At 40.8% G+C, this 23,210-nt stretch overlaps 1 protein-coding gene across 2 annotated transcripts in view; it reads left to right on the plus strand.

Annotated features, from left to right (window-relative positions):
• Positions 1-23,210, plus strand: part of DEPTOR (DEP domain containing MTOR interacting protein) — a 143,489-nt gene that overhangs the window by 90,015 nt on the left and 30,264 nt on the right. The window contains exons 5-9 of one of the 2 annotated variants that reach the window (XM_023648901.2): positions 379-564; positions 2,806-2,940; positions 7,500-7,570; positions 9,322-9,426; positions 10,142-10,308. In XM_023648901.2, coding sequence (XP_023504669.2) covers positions 379-564; positions 2,806-2,940; positions 7,500-7,570; positions 9,322-9,426; positions 10,142-10,147 — 503 coding nt within the window. In that variant the 3' untranslated portion in view covers positions 10,148-10,308. Of the gene's footprint in view, positions 1-378; positions 565-2,805; positions 2,941-7,499; positions 7,571-9,321; positions 9,427-10,141; positions 10,309-23,210 lie in introns of those variants that run through there. The other variant, XM_001496931.7, reaches the window with a different exon arrangement.

The raw sequence follows: 23,210 nt of genomic DNA on the forward strand, positions 1-23,210 counted from the left end.
GGAGGATTAGCAGTAGTTAGCTCAGGGCTAATCTTCCTCAATAAATAACTAAAAAGAAAAAAAGAAGTAACTGAAGTTCTAGAAGTGCTTTCTCCTCTTTCTTCAAACTCTCTTTACTCAACCCCACCCCCCCATCAAAACATACCTTTCCTAATTCCTATTCCCTCCGGACCCTTCACACACCTCACCTGTTAGTAAATTTTTAAAGTGCATCACACATCGAGAAAACCTGGGACCTTGTGTGGATTATAAACTCATATGGCATCTGTAGCACTCAACTCTTTCTCAAGACTTTGCCCCCGTTGGCTGGAGTCTTCAGCTGCGGTGCTCAGTGGCCAGGATGCCAGACAGCCCACATCTGTTGCTTCTTCTTTCCAGTGTCCAACAAACACCCATTTGTGGACAGCAATCTTCTCTACCAGTTCAGAATGAACTTCCGTCGGAGGCGAAGACTGATGGAGCTGCTCAATGAAAAATCCCCCTCCTCCCAGGAGACTCACGACAGTCCCTTCTGCCTAAGGAAGCAGAGCCATGACAATCGGAAATCTACCAGTTTTATGTCGGGTATGTCAGTTCCATTGTTTATTTGATCACATGTATTTGTCTTTTGAGAAATAGGGTAGTAATAACTCACTTTTTTGAAATTCTGTCCTCCAGCAAATTTCTGTTTATTCATAACCAAGAAATATGCCCCCAAGAACAAAACAAACAACCAGATTGTTCCTGGACAGTCAACTTAGATGCCGTGAAGTCTGTTTCATAAAATTATGTATTTGGGGGCCAGCCCAGTGGCGCAACGGTTAAGTTCACACGTTCCGCTTCCCGGCGGCCGGAGTTTGCCGGTTTCGATCCCGGGTGCAGACATGGCACTGTTTGGCAAAAGCCATGCTGTGGTAGGCGTCCCATATAGAAAGTAGAGGAAGATGAACATGGATGTTAGCTCAGGGCCAGTCTTCCTCAGCAAAAAGAGGAGGACTGGCAGTAGTTAGCTCAGAGCTAATCTTCCTCAAAAGAAAAAAAATATGTATTTGAATTATGGAAGATCTCTCAAGCTCTCACTCATACTTTATTTACTTTTCATTTACAGACGTTTCTTATGTATCATTAAGTATCCAGTTTTCTAAATCACAGCTTTGAAAAGCTACATATTTTAAGGCTGAATAAAGACTTCTGTGGGCATATACGACTAAAAGGCAACTGATTACCAATCCATATGAGGGGGTGATAGAGAACAAAGAAAAACTATGAAAAGCAGACACAGGAGCTCATAAAGCAGAGCAGCCTGGGACGTTACATGTGAGATCAAACAGTCCCATGTTTACAATGAACCCTGACAGAAATGATTGTGACTAATGTTCCCAAAGATAACCCCACTCATCCAGAAAAGATATCGTTCTATGTAAGAGGCTGAGGTGCTTAAGGGTGGTATCTTCAGCTCCTCTGGAAACTTGGCATTGACTCAAGGAACTGGGGAGCCTAAGGTTTGGAAGGAAGTTCTGCACTTAACCTGAAACCCAGGGCAAAATGAAAATATGTGTCTAGGTTATGAATAGGAGGTGACAGTGAGAACACTTACAACTATATTGAGAACTTTCTGTGCCCCTGGCACTGATTCAAGCTGGTTGCATGAGTTTTCTCATTTAGTTCTCACAATATCCTAAGAGGAAGGACTTTTCTTATCCTCATTTTTCCAGTGAAGAAACTGAGGCATGGAGCAACTGAGCAGCTTACCTCAGGTTACACAGCTGGAAAGTGGTGGGCACAGCTGGATCTCGCGCCAGTCCTGTCTTACTCCAGCGCTTGTGTTACACATTCTCCTCCCCAACCTCCCATATCCCAGGTTCCACAGACACAGCTGGATGGAGGACAGAATGAACCAAGAGTTGCTCTGGGAAAGTAAACACCAGCCGAGGGACAGGAGCCTAAGCCTGTGCTTAGACACGCGCCAATTGTGTGTCTCCTTAAGGCTGTGGCTGCAAATGCAGAGTGACTATTCACATTCTCACTAGTACTGTTTGCATGTTTCGTAAGTGGGCCCAATAGACCCGAACAAGTGATGATGATGAGATGGAGGAAATAGTAACCACAGTCATTATAAAGGCCAGCATTTATTTTGTGCTTCTCATGTGCCAGGCACCAGGCAATGTACTCTCCATGGATTATTTCCTTTGATCATGGACTTTGTTCCCTTCTCCCTGTTGAGCCAGCCAAATCCAGGGCGGAGAGAATGAAATCAGATCATAGAAGCCACTGCCTCCCATATACTTTCAAAGCCTAAATATGTGCTCTGTATTTTAATCTCTTTCTTCCATGCCTCTGGGTGATTATTTAATATTAAATCAGGAGGCATTTATTATCACTGTTAATTCATTAAGTGTCTAGCCAGTACTTAATTTACAGCCTTGCAGGGACTACTCAGCGTGGGCTTGGTAGTTCTTGAAATAATGTTTACATATACATTATTTTTATTTTACATTATTGTATACATACGCATAATGTATACATATACATTATTTCACATACATTATATAAGTCACTCCTTGCATCAATCCTATGAGATAGCATTATTCCCACTTTACACCTGGGGAAATTGAGGCTCAGAGAACTGAAGGGAATCGCCCCAGGTTGTGCTATTACTAAGTGGCAGAGCTGCAACTCAAATCCTTGCTTTTCTGACTCCAAGGCTAGAGTGCTTTTTTCTGGCACATGTGACTCACCTCGCTGTATCTCACAGCTGAAAGCCCGTGTGCACTAGGGAACCAGGACCACCACCCTCGGTGACTGTGTGTTTTCCTGTCCGCACAGTCAGCCCCAGCAAGGAGATCAAGATCGTGTCTGCGGTGAGGAGAAGCAGCATGAGCAGCTGCGGCAGCAGTGGCTACTTCAGCAGCAGCCCCACCCTCAGCAGCAGCCCCCCTGTGCTCTGCAACCCCAAGTCTGGTGAGTGGCCAAAAGGCGGCCCCATTTCTGTGACTGTGGGGCATGGGCAGATGGGTGGGCTGGGTTCCTGGGAAGCAGATTCGCAGATGGAGGGAGTCTTGGTATGTGGGAGTCTTATTACAGCATGTTCTTGGGGTCAACACCTGTTGCATAGAAGGGAAGGATGTAGGTTTGGGCAGAGGGAGAATTGGGCTGCAATGCAGTCTCAATGAAGGCTGCAGCTGACCCCAACGGGAGCTCTGGAGTTGGGATGGCCCTTTAGAGTTGTCCCAACTTGGGGTGAGGTGGCCAGACCTTTATACCCTCATCTTGACCAGTCATTAGATGTTGGCTGCCCCTGGGAGGAGAGCATAACCTTGGGCAAAACAGCTCTCTTCAGAGAGAGTGTTCCAAAGAAAGCTGAGGGCATTGGCAGTCTGAAGGCTGTCTGCATTAGCAGTCTGAGCAGCTGAGAGGAGGCCCTCCATCCGAGGGTTTGAGCAACACAGCAGTGTTCTCTACAGCAGGGAAATAGCGCTTCCCCAGACTGCAACTGATGCCAAAATCTGCGGGGTCTCAGCACCCCAAGGAAGAAGCATGGATCCATGCAAACCCAACTCTCCCTGGAATTGATTCTTGGTGCCCTGTGGTTTCAAACTCTCTTCATCACCCTTCATGGCCTTTACATTCCAGAAAAAAATGTAGGTACAAAGGTTGTTGATGAGCTTGTTACTTAGAATCAATCCTTCCTTGACCTAATCAGTTCATCACCCCCACAAGCACCTGTAACCATTGACACTACCACCTTCTCACTGTCCCTTACCCACCTCCTTCCCAGGATTACATTGCATGGTCCATCATGATAATCATTGCCTTTAAAATACCCTCAACTCCATTTGTTTAGCGCTCTGTCCACCCTCCATTCAGTGTATCACCTTTAGAGAAGAGACTTTGTTCCTTTTATTTTGCTGTTACATCATCAGCAGAAGTTGGGGATACAAAGATGAGAGGTCATGAAGGAAAGCCCCTTCCTTCAGTGAACGCATCATCTCTTTGGAGAAAAAAAACATTATGCGGTAGTAAGAATAAGGATAAATAGAAGTTGTTCAAAGGGCTTTAAGAGAAAACATCATCTAATGCTGTTATCTAGGCAAGTGAGTATTTTTCTTAATCTAGCATTTTTTTTTCTGTTCTCTGGAGGGTTAGCTCTAAGAATAAAGTTATAACCTGCAAGTGAATGAAGAAACTTGCTTCCATATTGACTCTGTCTTGAAAATCATTGAGTACCCATATATTATGAGGTTTTTCAATTAAAGGAGCAAGAATGAGAAAGGAGAACTATATCCATATAAATAGGATGTTTGAAGCCCTGGGAGAAATCTGATAGGTATCTTCAAATTTAGAAACAACAGACTTCAGTGTCAGAAAAGGGTGAATTGTGCTAAAGCCATTTTACATGTTTTTGATTGCATACAATAGTAGAATATGAACAAAGTGTTAATTACCTAAATTAACTACGTATCCATCTTCCCTGAGGTGGGTTTATATTGTCTCCTCTTTCTTCTGACCCCTTGGCTCAAAGGGAAGAATTTACTGATATGCAGGCAGAAAAGAAAGGTCAGGTTGCCTTTTTTGGGTCTCTAAGGACCAGAGCGGCCAGGACTTAATTGTGGTTCATAAGTCTTAGCTCTTATCCATATTCTGCCAGGCTTCTCCCTCACTTTTAAGAGGGTTCCCAATATACTGTGAGCTCAACCATGATTTTTTTCTCAGGTTGATAAGCAGGTCTTCACAGTAAGGCGTTTAAAATTAATCATTATATATACATCAGGATATATGTTTTTAGTACTGTATATACATGCCCTAAGCCAGACAAGAAAAGTGCTACAGATATTACCATAATCAGTATCACTGTGATGAGTAGATAAGTTGCCAAGGACATGAAAAGAGAAAGCTAAAAGATAATTCCCTATGCTTCAAGATTTTTACATCTTTCAACATAAGAAAGAGAGAAAGTGTATTAAAATAAATGGTCAGTATTGCTGCCAAATATTACAGTACAATGCTATTCAAAACCACAGTGAGAGATGGCCTCACACCCGTTAGAATGGCTGTTATCAAAAAGACAAGAAATAAGTGTTGATGAGGATGTGGAGAAAAGGGAAATCTTGTGCCCTATTGGTGGGAATGTAAATTGGTGCAGCCACTATGGAAAATAATAGGGAGATTCCTCAAAAAATGGAAAGTGGAATTATCCTAAGATCCAGCAATTTCACTTCTGGGCATTTATCTGAAGGAAATGAAGACGCTAACTCAAAAAGATCTGCATCCCCATGTTCTCTGCAGCATTATTTACAGTAGCCGAGGCATGGAAACAACTTAAGAGTTGATCAGTGGATGAATGGATAGAAAAAATGTGATATATATATGTGTATGGTAGAATATCATTCAGCCATAAAAAAGAAGGAAATCTTGGTGTTTGTAATAACGTAAATGGACCTCAAGGCCATTATACTAAGTGAAATAAGTCAGACAGAGAAACACAAATACGATACGATCTCACTTATATGTGGAATCTAAAAAAGCAAAAAACAAACTCATATATACAAAGGACAGACTACTGATTGCTAGAGGCAGGGAGTAGGAGGTGGGCAAAATGGGCAAAGGGGGCAAAAGGTACAAACTTCCAGTTACAAAATGAGTAAGTCCCGGGAATGTAACATACAGCATGGTGACTATAGTTAATAATACTGTATTGTATATTTGAAAGCTAAGAGAGTCAATCTTAAAAGTTCTTATCATAAGAAAATGAAATTTATAACTATGTGTGGTGATGGATGTTAACTAGACTTACTGAGGTGATCATTTTGCAGTATATACATGTATCGAATCATCACGTCATGCACCTGAAACTAATATAGTCTTATATGTCAATTATATCTCAATCAAAAAAGAGAAAGTGTATTAAATAAATGGTCAGTATTGTTTCCAAATATTTCAGTACAATGCGATTCCTATATCCACATTCATAAACCCCAGCAGGAGTTGTAGGGGCTGGGGAAGGAGTTGTCTGACAAGGAATTAAAAGGTCTCAATCCTCACCCCCAACCCTGGCCCCCTTCTCTTACCTCCCGTCCATCTGCTCAGAGGTTCTTTTCTTGATATTCGATCTATTCCCTCTTGTTTGGGAACATAAATTCATTTTCTCTCTTATGAGCTTTCTGAAAACAAAAGTAGTAATCCCAGCCCACTGTCATCTCAGCAAGACACAGCTCGTTGCCTCGAACTGAGAAGGCACTTGTTAGTCAAGAAGGCCGCGCGTGCAACCCTCAGGCAGGGCCCAGCTGCCTGGTGGGTCATCCGGGCCTCGCCCCACACTGCCTTTTCTTTTTCTGCTGCGTGCTTGTTCCAGGACTGGCATGTGACCGCCAAATGCTGCCCCGAAAGATAATTGGAGACTGACACTTTGCCAGATTAGGCTCCTGGCCCCTCCAGTTTCTTTGTGACACTCAAGGTCATGATGTCTGTATAACTAGGTTAGGATAGTCCCTGTCCCCTGACTCACTGGCTGCTCTGGGCGGCTGTGGCTGTTGCTTTTCCAGTTCTTAGTGAGCACAGGATGGATGGGGAGATTCATTATTGATGGGTTTTTAGGCAGTCGGCAAGTCAGGAATTGTCTGCTGTCTTTGTCATCTTGGTGGCAACATCAGTGAGCTGATGAGCACAGGGGTCTTAGGAGGACAATACACCTCTACCTTCTGGAGCTTCTGAGCCTTTTCTTCCGCTTACAGAAACAGCATAGCATGGGGGGAACCATGTGGCACAGCGGCTGAGAGTGTGGGCACTGGCATAAATGCCGGAGTTTGAATCTTAATTCTGCTATCCATTAGCTCTGAGACCTTAGACACGAGCTTAGCTTTTCTGAGCTTCTGTTTTCTCACTGATAAAATAGGGACAATGATGAACCTAATTCATTAGTTTTTGTGATGATTAAATGAGTTAATATGCCTAAAGCACTTGGCGTAGTGCCTAGCACACGTTGGGTATACAGAGAAGTTCACTAGTCTTGTTACTCAGGGCAAAAGGCGGTGTGTTCATGCCATCTAGGGTATTAATAAGGAAAGGAGTGAAGCTGTGGTCTGTGGGGTGCAGCATGTTGTGGGAGGAGGTTGTATGGGGTTAACTCTTGAAACATGACTCAGACCATTAGAGTCGGGTTTTCTCTTTGATGTGTTGAATGCCTATCAGGATTTAAAAGAAAGAAATGCGAGAACTAGAAAATGTGGCCTATTTCTTTATAGAAAAATTTCAAACCACTCCTTACCTCCACCCCTGGGACTCCTACTTCTCTTTACCCTGCCCTGTTCCCTCCTCTTTCCATAGCTCTGTAAGTTGGGTTTGGAGTTACTGATATTTGCTAATGTTTGTATCTGTTTGGCTGGAGTGTAAACTGTGAGGCAGGGATCTTTGCCACTTTTGTTCACCGATGGTCACTTATGAGGCATTCGGCAAATATCTGCTGAATGAGTGAACGAAGGGCTCGCAAGGATTGGTACCTTGACATTGTGTCTGTCTTGCAGTGTTGAAGAGGCCCGTCACTTCTGAGGAACTCCTGACTCCCGGGGCTCCGTATGCAAGGAAGACATTCACGGTAGGCTCATCGTTTGGGCTTTCTCCTGGCCGTTCGTTTTTCTGTGCCATGTCAGTGTGTCAACGTGTAGCTTAGGATGGAATTGAAAACTTTCTCCTAATGTTCCTTTTGTTTTTAGAGTAATTATAATAGTGGGCTTTCTCGACCCTTAGGCACTTTTAAATGTATTAGGACTTGACATGATTTATTTTTAATACAGCATTTTAAACTCCTTTTGATGGGTCCTTGAAAAAAAGATTTCCATTATGTATTCTAATATAATTACAGATTTTAAGGCAAATGGGTAGTGCAAATAATGCCAATAATTCCTTCTGGATTACTCTTAATTCTAGAAGTCATGAGAGGAGTCCTAAGGTAGAGAAAGAAAGCTATGGGATAAATTGTTCCACCATAAAGGATGGTACTTTTGACACGTTAACATGCCTTGAGTTTTATGAACACCTGATTTGGGAGCACTGCATATCGGTGAGCATCTTCTGACCACCTGCCCCTGCTTGGAGGCCTTCAGCCTTCCTTCCATTCCTTCCACTCCTTCCGGCCCCACTGGTTTTCTTCAAACAGAACCTAAGTGCTCTGCATGACAGTGCCTCACCCACTCCCTCTGCCCTTGCCCCCCTCTCTCAGTCTCCTCACATTTACATCTGTATCCTCTTTAAAGCACTTCTCTTTCTTTCAGTCCTCTAACTTTTTTTATCTCATGGGAAAAAATGTTACGTTGTAACATTTTTCAAGGGCTACCTCACATTCTGAACACTGAGGAGTTAAAAAGAGGATGATAGCCCCATCATAATGAACAAAAGCTCTGATAATATGTCTGTATTGGGGAGAAAGGTAAACTGTACATTTGGAAGTGAAATTCGATGTAATAAGCTAATAACAGCAAACCTTAAAGTCCGTCAAGTGCCTCATAATGTTTTGAGAATGTCCACAAACATTTCCATTTCCTTCTCTGCTTTTCCTCAGTCTCCAGCGTTCAAGAGACAGTTGGTTGTATTTTAAAAGTATTTCTTTTGGTTTTAAACTTAAGTGCCAGCATTGCGATAGCAATTGATTGTGAGTGTGTTTCATCTGTATTTCAGTTGGGGTGTATGTCAAAGACACGCCTGGGAGCTGCTCAGGGAACATAACTGCCAATTCTAATAATGATTCTGTAGGAAAAGGCACCCTCCAGGCTCAAACAACTTTTGACCCGCATCCTTGTAAATTGTGAACTTTATGTACTTTTTCACTTTCTTCTCTTGGTAGAGAAAATTGTGTTTCGAGAAAGCCAACACTCTCCATATTTCCCACCATTAGTAATTTAAATTGTTCCTTTAGACTTCAGTGACATAGCAAGATCATCAAGAAAGTATCATTTGGATCCAGGGGAAAAGAACAAATTTGGAATGGAAATTGGATCTGGAGAGAAATTTCAACCATGTTTTTAAGATCTAAACTTTCCGTTTGAGTCTAATATTAAATTGCGTAGCAGCTTAAGAAAGAGGCAACCTGCCAGTTATTCACTGAGTAGTGCCCTCACAGAAGAAGATCCTTCTGCCAAAAAGGCGTTTCTTGACCACATTTTCCGCATAGATATCCCTGTGTTTATGATAGAAGCAAAGCGTTCCATTTTCCTGACAGGGTAGAGATGAAAAGGAGAAGAGTTATGTCATGGCATGCACTTAATCCTGGGCTGGTTTTCTCTCTCTTGGGAAGACAGGCAAATTGCCAGGAACCGTCTGCTGATTGCTAATTGTGGTTTTCCTCTCTAGATTGTTGGTGACGCTGTTGGCTGGGGCTTTGTGGTGCGAGGAAGTAAGCCATGCCACATCCAGGCTGTGGACCCCAGCGGCCCTGCAGCCGCGGCAGGAATGAAGGTACCTCCAATAGAGTGGTATCTGAATACCTCTAGCCCATTGCATTGTTTGGTGCCATCTCTGAGTGTTTTGGTCCCATTTTTGTCAAGTTTCCTTTTCCCTTTCCGAATGGGGTTGAAATGAAGCCAAGAGTGTATGATGCGGCAACTAGAAGAAAAAGTTTTCCTATCACGCTGACTGTGCCTCTGTGGTCTCCAAACCTCCCTTGGTTTTTCATATTTTTTCCCCTTAACCAATACTGAGTTTGAAAAAAAATAGTTTCTTTTTCCTTTTAAACCTTATATAAGACTCTATTGCTTCTGTTTTATATGAAGTCTATTCCTGTGGGATTAATGCCGCCAGTAGAGCGTGGTACACCAGAAGAAAGAGCAAATAGCAAGAAAAAGAAAACAGAAGCCTTAGAATTTAGAAGAGAAAGTCTAGACTCACATTAGATTCTGCTAATTACTAGCTCTTTGTCTTTGAACAATTCCTGTAACATCTTAGAGCCTGTTTCCTCCTCTCTGAAGCAATAATCGTAATCATAATATTTATGATGCCATAATATTTATGATAATCATAATCATAATATTAAATAAGCTTAATATTTCCCTCTGCTGTTTCATGGATTAAATATGTGGAAACACTTGATAAAGTGTAAAGAACTACTCAGACATCAAAAAATTGAATGAATTGTGCAAGATTTTTGAAAATAACTTTTATATTTTTTTTGTAGTACTAAAGTAATGAATATACTGCCAAGAAAATTTGGAAAATACAGACAAGCAGAAAAAATACATGTAATTGCCTGTAATCTTCCCTAACTCAAGAGATAACCACTTTAACATTTTTAAGCAGCTTTTTGAAGTATAATTGACATGCAATAAAGTATAGCACTGGTAACATTTTGATTTATATTCTTCCAGACTTCTTGTACCTGTGTGTGTGTGTGTGTGTGTGTGTGTACGCACATTGTTTTTATTTATACAGAAATATAATATAAGAGGATGTTGAGAGTATGGATTTTCTGCACATGTTTACCTGGCACAGTTTTGTTCTATCATCTGTAAAACATTTCACAGAGGACATTTATCTCTTGATTATCTGGGACTGTGGGAGGATACAGAAGTCTGGAAAGCAACAGATTGTGCCCCTGTTCATTTCTTCAACACTTTCATCGTATCCCATCGATCCTTTTTCTAGAGCAGTAAACCAGTACAGCAGTTGGCGTGACTTGGATCTCCACTGCTGTGATTTACAGAACTTAGCCTCTGGCATTGGTTTGCCTACTGGAAAAGAAAGATGGGCAGCAGACACTGGCTGAGGGGAGCACAGAGCACAGATTACAGCCAGTCTGGGCAATCAGTGCTGGTATGATTAGGGGTTGGCTCCGCCTCCTGATTTGAACACCTCGTTCATGCAGAGGGGCACAGGCTCGCTAGGTCCTATGCTCTGGGCAAGTTACGGAAGCCTTGTTGGCTAAGGGAGTCTGTGTTAGAGGCCCTTCCTACCCGCTCAGGACTGCAGTGGGCGCAGCACCAAAGAAACACAGAGCAGGAAAATTGGCCAGGAGCATAAAGGGCGAGCATTTGTATCTGTGCCGAGGCTAAATGTTTCATTTTCGAATGGAACTCTTGGCTCTAGGAAGAGTTTTATATTTTATTTCCATAGTAAAGTACCTAGTATAAATTATTTTTGGCACAGTGCTTCAGTTTTGACATTGTACTTGGTTGCACGTGGCTTTGACTTAAACCGCATTTCCTTTGGGGAAACCAATGGATTTACATTGCAGCTAAAGATCTTGTTTTGCTTGGCCAAGTGTATTTAATTGATTTGAGTCCATCCTTTGATTAACATTCATTGCTGCTCTAAACAATGTCAAATGATTAATTAGTTAACTTCTTAATGTAAATACCCTGATAGATGGGTAACCTGATATATTTTTTTCAATTACATAGGCTAATACTTCTTATGGTTCATATTCTTAGTTTCTCTGGGGGTGTACAATGGTTTTCATATGTTGTAGAGCAGTATAGAATTCATTAGAGCAGCATTTCCCAAATTGTATTATATAAGTCTGTTGTCCAGCAAAATATTCTGTCCTGAGGTTCTGTGATCAAAGCAGTTTTGAACTGCTGCACAATTTATCCCCCTCTTGGAAATTCACAAAGCACAATAGAATATTAAAAATTCTGATACATCCAGCAGGAAAAAAACCTGTTTAAATTAGCACAACATTTTATCACTTAATAGAAGCATTCAAATGGAATCTTAAGATTGTTAAGATACAGCGCTAAAACTCTTATAAGAAGCTGGTTTTGGTCAAACTCTATATTGGAATAAATATACATATTTTTGAATTGTACTGTTGGTTAAATGAAAATGACAGGGAATACCATGCCCTTCCATATTATTTACCTGTGTATATTCAAGTTACTTCGTATGTGATTTTCTTATAGAAAACACTGAACAAGTTATTTCCTATTTTACCATATGTATTTGTTATAGAATAACTTCACTTACATAAAAAGCCATTTGTATAATCTAATCCTAGAGACTTGTTTCCACTGACCTGTCACATTGCTGCTGCCCTCATCTAGGACAACCGCAGGTCGAGATGTCTGGTTGTGAGAGCTCTTTGAGGTGGGGTGGGGGACGACCCTATAGGAGCGTGCCCTCAGGGAAGGATCCACTGACCTAGGCAGTGATTGACCTGCTTGGTCTGCGTGGTAGAAATTGTCCAAACTTCTGGCCAGAAGCCTCCTTGTAGCACTTCTAACTGCAAGAGCTGACCCAGGACGGTGTAAAGTGCCCACTTTGCCTTTGGTGTCGCTTTCTACATGGAATGCCAGGCTCACACCTCAGGTCACAGCCCTAGTTTTTTCCTGCTTTCCAGTGTGGACAAAGCCTTGCATCCAGACCTTTGTGACCATTCCATCCATTCTGGGGCTGCTTAATTTCACCACTTTACTTGCCAAGCAGAGAGCATTTTGTAACTAAGTTCCTCTTGTGTATTATTATTATTTTTTAATCTTTTAAAGATCTTTTCTAGTATGCTTTTGTTTTCTTTTGGTGAGGAAGATTGGCCCTGAGCTAACATCTGTTGCCAGTCTTCCTCTTTTTTTTCCTCCCCAAAGCCCCAGTACATAGTTGTATGTCCTAGTTGTAGGTCATTCCAGTTCTTCTATGTGGGATGCCACCACAGCATGGCTTGTTGATCAGTGTGTAGGTCCACGCCCAGGATCCAATCCGGCAAACCCCAGGCCACCAAAGCGGAATGGGTGAACCATTTGGCCACGGGGCCAGCCCCCCTAATATGTACCATTTCTGTCTCTGATTTCACCTTTTTATGGAGATTGGAAAGTTTTAAGATGTGAGCCATCAGTAGGTAGACAAGACAGCCCCCAGACTGAAGGTACTGAGTGTCGTTTTCTCCCTATTAACACTTCTAACCCTTTCCAGACCCAGAGGAGAGCTCTTTGTCTGGTTTAAATGAAACTCTTAAGCCATGATGAGGGGAGACCCTCATACCTGTATTAAAATTTACTTCTCTAGAAAGCCTGGAAGAACTCCAGAGAAAATATGTCCTTAGGGAGAGTGATAAGGTTTACCCCAATTCTTTTCTGGATTGGATTAGAGAAATCTATGACCTTTGTGCCTAGGCCACCTCACCCTGGTGCCCAGAGCTCTTCATGCCTGCAACCTCTACACAGCTGACTTAGGCTGGTGGGGGCTGGACCGGTCAACTAGCTGCAGGATGCGCTTGCTGAGATGCAGGCCAGGGAGCATATAAATATGTAGAGTAGGGAGGGGTCCAACCTGACTTCAGTTGTAAATGGAATATTTTTGGTCAAATATTATACTTTTATACTATCTCAAGCTTGTTTGAAAATTTTATTTTTACTCCAGTCCATTTCTCTTCTTCTTTTCCAGTTACCTCTTCCTCTTCATGCAGTTGTAGCATATTTGTTCCCAGAGACCAAAAAGGGAACAGATGTTATAACAGAAGCCTCAAACTATAACCTTATTTGTAGTTTTGTCTGATTCAAGACCCACATAAGAAACAGAACAATTAATTACACCCTTTCGAATAAGTTGCTGTATTATTTCATACCACTTTCCTCCCCTCCCAGGCCATGAGAATGACTGTAGTATCTTTAAAATTCATCAAAAGATATCTGCATCCCCATGTTCATTGCAGCATTATTTACAATAGCCAAGACATAGAAACAACCTAAGTGTCCATCGATGGATGAATTGATAAAGAAAATGTGCACGATATATATATATGTGTGTGTGTGTGTGTGTGTGTGTGTGCACACATACACAATGGAATATTATTCAGCCTTAAAAAAGAATGAAATCATGCCATTTGTGACAAGAAGGATGGACCTCGAGGGCATTCTGCTAAGTCAGACAGAGAAAGACAAATACCGTATGATCTTACTTATAGGTGGAATCTAAATAAAACCCCCAAAACAAATCTCATAGATACAGAGCATAGATTAGTAGTTGCCAGAGGCAGGAGTTGGAGGGGTGAAACAGATGAAGGAAGTCAAAAGGTACAAACTTCCAGTTATAAAATCATGGAGATGTATAGCATGTCGACTATAGTTAATAAGACTGTATTGCATATTTGAAAGTTGCTGAGAGTAATCTTAAAAGTTCTCATCACAAGAAAAAAAAATTCTGTAACTATGTGTGCTGATGGATTTACCTAGACTTATTGAGGTGATCATTTTGTAACACATACAAATATCAGATCATTATGTTGTACACCTGAAATTAATATAATGTGTGTCAGGAAACAAGGCAAGCCTCTACAAATTTAAAAAAATTGAAATAATAACAAGCATCTTCTCAGATCATAGTGCTATAAGGCTAGAAATTAATTACAAGAAAAAAGCTGAGAAAGGCACAAAGATGTGGAGACTAAACAACACACTACTGAACAAGCAATGGATCATTGAAGAAATTAAAGAAGAAATTAAAAAATACCTGGAAACAAATGAAAATGATAGCATGCCATACCAACTCATATGGGATACAGCAAAAGCTGTATTAAGAGGAAAATTCATCGCAATATAGGCATATCTTAACAAACAAGAAAAATCCCAAATAAGCAACCTTAAAGCACACCTAACTGAACTAGAGAAAAAAGAACAAATGAAGCCCAAAGTCAGCAGAAGGAGAGAAATAATAAAAATCAGAGCAGAAATAAATACTGTTGAAATGAAAAAGGCAGTAGAAAAGATCAATGAGACAAAGAGCTGGTTTTTTGAGAAGATAAATAAAATTGACAAACCACTAGCCAGACTTACAAAGAAAAAAAGGGAGAAAGCTCAAATAAACAAAATCAGAAATGAGCGAGGAGAAATAACGACAGACTCTGCAGAAATACAACAGATTATAAGAGAATACTACAAAAAACTATATGCCAACAGAATGGATAACCTAGAGGAAATAGATAAATTCCTGGACTCCCACAATCTCCCAAAGCTCACTCAAGAAGAGGCAGACAATTTGAACAGACCAATCACAAGGAAAGAGATTGAAACAGCAATCAAAAGCATCCCAAAGAATAAAACCCCAGGACCAGATGGCTTTCCTGGGGAATTCTACCAAACTTTCAGAGAGGATTTAATACCTATCCTTTTCAAGCTATTCCAAAAAATTAGGGAAGATGGAACACTTCCTAACACATTCTATGAGGCCAACATCACACTGATCCCAAAACCTGACAAGGACACCACGAAAACAGAGAACTGCAGGCCAATATCACTGATGAACATAGATGCAAAAATTCTGAACAAAATTTTGGCAACCAGAATTCAGCAATTCATCAAAAGAATCATACATCAGGATCAGGTGGGATTCATACCAGGGACATAGGGATGGTTCAGTATCCGCAAATCAATCAACGTGATACACCACATCAACAAACTGAGGAATAAAAACCACATGATCATCTCAATAGATGCAGAGAAGGCATTTGACAAGATCCAACAGCGATTTATGATAAAAACTCTGAACAAAATGGGCAGAGAAGGAAACTACCTCAACATAATAAAGGCCATATACGACAAACCCATAGCCAACATCATATTCAATGGGCAAAAACTGAACGCCATCCCCCTGAAAACAGGAACGAGACAAGGATGCCCTCTATCACTGCTCTTATTTAACATAGTACTGGAGGTCCTGGCCAGAGCACTCACGCAAGAAAAAGGAATAAAAGGAATCCAAATAGGGAGGGAAGAAGTGAAACTCTCGCTGTTGGCAGACGACATGATCTTATATATAGAAAACCCCAAAGAATCCATTGGAAAACTGTTAGAAGTAATCAACAGCTACAGCAAAGTTGCAGGGTATAAAATCAGTTTGCATAAATCAGTAGCATTTCTATACTCCAGTAATGAACCAACAGAAAAAGAACTCAAGAATACAATACCATTCACAATCGCAACAAAAAGAATAAAATGCCTTGGGGTAAATTTAACTAAGGAAGTGAAGGACCTATATAATGAAAATTACAAGGCCTTTCTGAGAGAAGTGGATGATGACATAAGGAGATGGAAAGACATTCCATGTACATGGATTGGAAGAATAAACATAGTTAAAATGTCCGTTCTACCTAAAGCAATCTACAGATTCAACGCCATCCCAATCAGAATCCCAATGACATTCTTTACAGAATTAGAAGAAAGAATCCTAAAATTCATATGGGGCAACAAAAGACCCCGAATTCCTAAAGCAATCCTGAGAAAAAAGAACAAAACGGGAGGCATCACAATCCCTGACTTCAAAACATACTACAAAGCTACAGTAATCAAAACAGCATGGTACTGGTACAAAAACAGGTGCACAGATCAATGGAACAGAATTAAAAGCCCAGAAATAAAACCACACATCTATGGACAGCTTATCTTTGACAAAGGAGCTGAGGGCATACAATGGAGAAAAGAAAGTCTTTTCAACAAATGGTGCTGGGCAAACTGGAAAGCCACATGTAAAAGAATGAAAATTGACCATTCTTTTTCACCATTCACCAAAATAAACTCAAAATGGATTAAAGACCTAAAGGTAAGACCTGAAACCATAAGGCTTCTGGAAGAAAACGTAGGCAGTACACTCTTTGACATCAGTATTAAAAGGATCTTTTCGGACACCCTGCCTTCTCAGAGAAGGGAAACAATAGAAAGAATAAACAAATGGGACTTAATCAGATTAAAGAGCTTCTTCAAGGCAAATGAAAACAGGATTGAAACAAAAAAACAACCCACTAACTGGGAAAAAATATTTGCAAGTCATATATCTGACAAAGGCTTAATATCCGTAATATATAAAGAACTCTCGCAACTCAACCACAAAACATCAAACAACCCAATCAAAAAATGGGCTGGAGACATGAACAGACATTTCTCCAAAGAAGATATACGGTGGCCAATAGGCACATGAAAAGATGCTCATCATCGCTGATCATCAGGGAAATGCAAATCAAAACTACACTAAGATATCACCTTATACCCGTTAGAATGACAAAAATATCTAAAACTAATAGCAACAAATGTTGGAGAGGTTGCGGAGAAAAAGGAACCCTCATACACTGCTGGTGGGAATGCAAACTGGTGCAGCCACTATGGAAAACAGTATGGAGATTCCTCTAAAAATTAAAAATAGAACTACCATACGATCCAGCTATCCCACTACTGGGTATTTATCCAAAGAGCTTGAAGTCAGCAATCCCAAAAGTCCTGTGCACCCCAATGTTTATTGCAGCACTGTTTACAATAGCCAAGACGTGGAAGCAACCTAAGTGCCCAGCAACAGACGAATGGATAAAGAAGATGTGGTACATATATACAATGGAATACTACTCAGCTGCAAAACAGAACAAAATCATTCCATTTGCAATAACATGGATGGACCTTGAGAGAATTATGTTAAGTGAAATAAGCCAGCGAGAGAAGGATAATCTGTGTATGACTCCACTCATATGAGGAATTTAAAATTATGGACTAAGAACAGTTTAGTGGATACCAGGGGAAAGGTGGGGTGGGGGGTGGGCACAAAGGGTGAAGTGGTGCACCTACAACATGACTGACAAACATTAATGTACAACTGAAATTTCACAAGATTGTAACCTATCAATAACTCAATAAAAAAAATTGCAAAAAAAAATATAATGTGTGTCAATTATACCTCAATAAAAAAATTCTCACTCAATCCCAGCATCTTTGAAATTGGAATTATTCTTATTGTGAAGTTTCTTTTACTTAAAAAATGAAATCTGTAAGCCTCTGGATCTTTCATTGGCATCACAACTCAAGGGTGGAGCATGAAATATGAGAATTATCAAAAGTTTAGTCAACCCACACAATCCAATGCATTTTCATCTAAAAGAGGTTGTTTCCTGCTTTTTCTGTCTGGCAACTTTTCACTCATCCATTAGGAATTCCATACCAGTAGCTTCTGGTTCATTTCAATGCAAAAGGGAGAGAAAAAAAGAAGAGACGGAACTATAATTTATTGAGTGTCTTCTGTGTGCCTGACCCCCGCCATATTAGGCCCTTTCTGTACATGAGTCCATTTATATCACCATCTAAATACTAAAATCCTGGAGGAAGGAATGGTTCCAGGAAGAATAATTATATTTCTTACTTCTTTTCCTCTACTTTGAAAAGGAATAAAATTCTTCCCCCAAGATATTCTACAGGCTGCAGTCTAATGAATATCACTTAAACACGGATTCATGTAACAGCCTTTAATGACGTCTTCTCTTTTTTATCACCTGAAGTCTAAACTCGTTTCTGGACCACATTATCTATCATAACTTTGTTTTACATGATCCTCTAGTAGATGTCCTCCACTCTAGTCAGGGCAGAATTTTTACATTTCACAAATATATCATGATTCTGCCTATGTCTGCCCTTCAAGTAAATCTAATTAAGTGACTCTGGCACTTAAAATCCTCTAATTGGGTCTCATTACAATGAGAATAAGTTCCAGATGCCTTCTATGGCCTGCAGAGTCCATGATCTGGGCCCTGCTGATCATAACATTATCTCCTACCCTGTTTTGCTTACAGCTCTGTTGGCCTTACCTTTGTCCTCCTAAATGCCGAGTTTGTTCTTGCCTGAGGCTGGGTGACTGGTTTCATTGTTGTCATTCAAGTTTCATATTAAATGTCAATGTTTTCAGAGAAGCTTTCCTTAAATACCCTATGATATTTTCCCTATCTTCCTCCAGTTACTCTTTATCATATTATCCTGTCTCATTTTTTTCAAAACACAATGTTTGTCAGAATCTGATAATATGTACTTATATGTTTATTATCTGTCTCCAGAAGCTCCATAAATGTAGGAACTTTGTCTGTCTTAACTACTCTATTCCCAGGACCTAGTCAATTCCTGGCATTTAGTAACTGCTGCAAGCAAATTTGTTCAACCATCCAATGAATCAGTTCTTCTATAGAAAGACTAAGGAAATTCACTCGTTAACACGTGCATCGTGTGCCCACGCATTTCACATGCATCATCTTTTTTGTTGTTCTTACAACTCTTGAAGGTGAGTGAGTAGTGTTCTCCCTACTTTGCCAATAAGGAAACTGAGACCCAGTTAATCCCTTTCACTAGGTTGCCCAGCTTGTGAATATCACAGTTAGATTCAAACCTGATCTCTCTACTTCAAAGCCCTAATAAATGCTTCCTATGGTGTTATTTCAAAAAATACAAACTCATGAGGCAGTGCACAATAGATGATATATTCCAGTAAGTTTTAATGGAATATTAGTTTTTAATGGAATTTTCGGTTTTTATTTCATATGTTCCATTAAAACCTTAAATCCCTTGTAACCTGCTCGTGGATGCATGACTTTTCTTGTCTCTTACAGGGAGGATTTGTATTCTATTCAAAACAAATTGTTAGAGCCGTCACATGTTCACCTGAGTTGGCTTGAAGAAGATCAAATGATAATTTTTATTCTTGGCACCAGCCCCTCATTTAGGTCAGGACTAGATCTTGCAGGGTCATCCGAGTGAAAGATGCAAAATATTCACTTATGGTTAGTTTAATCAAACATTTGTGAGAGCAAACCATTCCACTTTCAGGCTGTGAAGGAATTGAGCCATACTTAAAAATAAAATAAGGAACAAAAGATATCCTTGCTCTTTTCTGGAAAGTTTGTTTTTGCTGGTGGAAATAATTAAATACTGTGAGAAACAGTGTTCAAGTTTTCATGCAACCCCGTGCCAACTCTCAGAGGGAATTCAAGACTCCTGGCTTCTTTTCTTATTTCCTGCTGTGATGAATTGATGGATGTGGACTTACGGGGCCTCTTTCTCTGTTTGTTTCTTTGCATGTTTATATAGAAGCAGAGCTATCTGAGTCAGAGTAAGGAATTAGTGGTCATTGTATTCATTTTTTCTCCCTTTCAAAAATTCCTATTTTTCATTTAGAGGAAAAATGTCAAAATCCTGCTTTTTGGTCTTTCCTCCCCGTGGCAACAAACCTGTATATTTCCTTCTGAACCAAAAGAGGCTAGCTTGGGCAAACCATCTGAAGTTCCTAATTAATTTAGCCAAGACAATTTGGGCACCAAAATAAGAAATTATGGCATGATCATCAAAACAGGTGAAAAAAAATACATTCTGTGATGTTTGAAAAGTAGTTCCTTTCCAGTTGAGTTAGGGAAGTCATATGTGGGGACAAAAGGTATTGTCTTATGCACTGTGCTATGTCTCACTCTAGCAGAGTTATTGTTTCTCAGTTAAGAGAAAGTAGTAGGGTCACTGTTCCTTTGCTCACCATTGGGCATGACTGGGAGGGGAGGGATGACCATCCTGTCTTTGGGGGACCCTGCCAGCATGAGAGGCCACTTCTCTGGGCCTTAGCTCAGATCACTTTTCTGCTCTGTGTGCTTCTTTAGCAGGGTGTCAGCCTTCATGTCGGGCCCTGACAGCCCTGGAGAAGGCAGGGGCAACTCTACACAGTTCTTTGTTCAATCAGTATTTACTGACCACCTACCACGTGCCAGACATTACGTTAAGCCTTCATGGGATTTCGTCTAGACAGGGAGAGAGACATTAATCAAATAATTCTACTCTTGAATATATAATTATAAACTGAGGTGAGAGCTATGAAGAAAAGGACCAGTGCGTCTGAGTTTTGTAGGACATTGGGAGGGATCATGGGGAACACTTCGCAGAGGAAAGAATGCATGACCTGAGATCTGAGGAATGAGTAGAAATCAGTTAAGCCTAAGTGTATCTGTGCACTTTGTGTATATACATGTGTGGATTGTGTGCACATGTGTATGTGCATGCACATGGTTGCATGTGTGCTCATGTGTGTAGGTGAACACATATGCGTGCACACATGCCTGCACGCACACACACACCCACACATGGCTTACCCACATGGAAGGAATACAGAAGGGAACATGGTGCCTTGGAAGGAAAAAAATGAAAGCCATGACCAGATGGCAGTGTAAAGAGAATTTTGGAAGGAGGGTTAACAATGAGTTAGGGCATTTAAGATTTTATTTTTCCTTTTTCTCCCCAAAGCCCCCCAGGTACATAGTTGTGTATTTTTAGTTGTGGGTCCTTCTAGTTGTGGCATGTGGGATGCTGCCTCAGCATGGCTTGATGAGTGGTGCCGTGTCCACGCCCAGGATCTGAACCAGCAAAACCCTGGGCCGCCAAAGCAGAGCGTGCAAACCTAACCACTCCGCCATGAGGCCAGCCCCTCTCAACCCATTTTTTAATCATTGCTCCCTTTAGGAGCCTTTTTAAGACCTTTTTTCCCCTAATTATTCCTCCTCATCAAATTTGTATGCCACAGATATATACCTGTTCATGTACTCTATGTGTATATATGCTTTATTCATAAAGAGTAAGATATTTTTTCACACTCCAAGAGGCATTTTTTTTCCCTTTTGGGGGCTATGTCACCCACAATGAGAACGTGTGAGTCAGTCAGGGGAAGAAAGCTCAAGAGCTTTATAAAATTGTGTTGTAAATTGAGTCATAATTTTCATATGGCAAAATACACAGCTCTTAAGTATACAGTTTGGTAAGTTTTGTCAAATGTATGCACCTGTGTAACTACCAGTCAGAGCATAGAAAATTTCCAGCACTCCAGAAAGTTCCCTCATGCCTCTTTCAAGTCAACCGCCTCCTACCAGAGGCAACCACTGTTATGATTTCTGTCACCAGAAATTAGTTTAGGTTTTTAGAGTCAGATAGAATCCTGGCTCCGCTCTTCGTGCCTCTCTGATGTTTGGCAAATTATTGAGTTTCTCTGGGCGTTTTTCCTCATCTGCTGAATGAGGACATATGTGATGTCTTCCTGACGGGGCTGGCAAGGGAGGCATTTCGTCCCCTTCCTTCCCCACAGTATGAATACATGGGACACATCTCTAAGAGGCCTCCAGTGGTATTCGGCTTGTAGAATGAGTCTGAGGATTTCTTTAGTCCGGCATGTTCTTCTCGAGTTCCCTGAGCTCCAACCTTTCCAGACCCAGTTTCCCTCTGCCTTGTGACCCAAGAGTTGTCCCCATTCTTCCCATTTCCCCCATATTTCTCCTCCTAAGCTCATCTAGAAAGCCACTGCCACATTGTGCTAGATACTGAGGACACATGGTCCTTTCTGACTGATTTCATCCAGTAAACCTGTTACTAGCACCCCCTCTTTCTCCACTTTCAGAAATCTTCCAGAAGAGTCTCTGACCTCTCCTGGCTAATCATTTTCCTTCCTTTCATCTGACCCGTCACATTTCCTTTATCTTGTGGCCTATCCCACGTCCACCGAGGGCTAAAGGTTCTAGTTTGCCCCTCACACTGGATCATATGATGAAGATCTCAGGCTTAGTTGGCAGACACGGATTTGAGTCCTAGCTTCACCACTTCAGTAGGACCCAGGATAGCTACTTAAACTCAGTCTAAACCTCAAATTCTTCACCTTTAAAATGGCGCTTATGGGGCTGGCCCCGTGGCCGAGTGATTAAGTTCGCGCGCTCCACTCCAGGCGGCCCAGTGTTTCGTTGGTTCGAATCCTGGGCGCAGACATGGCACTGCTCATCAAACCACGCTGAGGCAGCGTCCCACATGCCACAACTAGAAGGACCCACAGTGAAGAATATACAGCTGTGTACCAGGGGGCTTTGGGGAGAAAAAGGAAAAAAATAAAATCTTTAAAAAAATAAAAAATAAAAAAATTATGTTTACATACACGAAACACAGAGGAAAAAACAGTAGCTGAAATGGGATATTGTCGGGAGCAGGGTCTATGTAATCATATGTTTCTGACATACTGCAGCATGCTGTTGCAATTCTATCAGTTTCTTTGAAATGCTAAGCCTCCATTTTTCTTCTGGAAATGGCAGCGATAGTTGCTTCATAGCATAACTGTGAGGATAAATAAGAAAATGTCTGTGAAGTAGCAAACCCATGCCATCACGTAGAAGACATTCAGTAAGCATTATCTAACGTATTCATCAAATGTAAGATGCGTTGGATTGTAAGATGTGACCCAATTTCAGAGTTGTTAAAATGTGCATCTTAGAATCAGTAATTACTGGTATTACAAGTCCCAGCCGCACTGACTGCTACACTCCTTTTGGTGGGTTTGTTTTTGCTGACGGCTAAGCTTATTCAACATTGAGTTGAAACTAAAAAATTCACAACTGTATAAAAAGACCTCTTTTACAAAGCAGAGACATGACAAGCTTTAGAAGCATCTTGGTATATATATATATGTATATATATTTTTTTTTTGAGGAAGATTAGCCCTGAGCTAACTACTGC

Source organism: Equus caballus, chromosome 9 (assembly GCF_041296265.1).
Source record: "Equus caballus isolate H_3958 breed thoroughbred chromosome 9, TB-T2T, whole genome shotgun sequence".
In the NCBI taxonomy this organism is placed as follows: domain Eukaryota; kingdom Metazoa; phylum Chordata; class Mammalia; order Perissodactyla; family Equidae; genus Equus; species Equus caballus.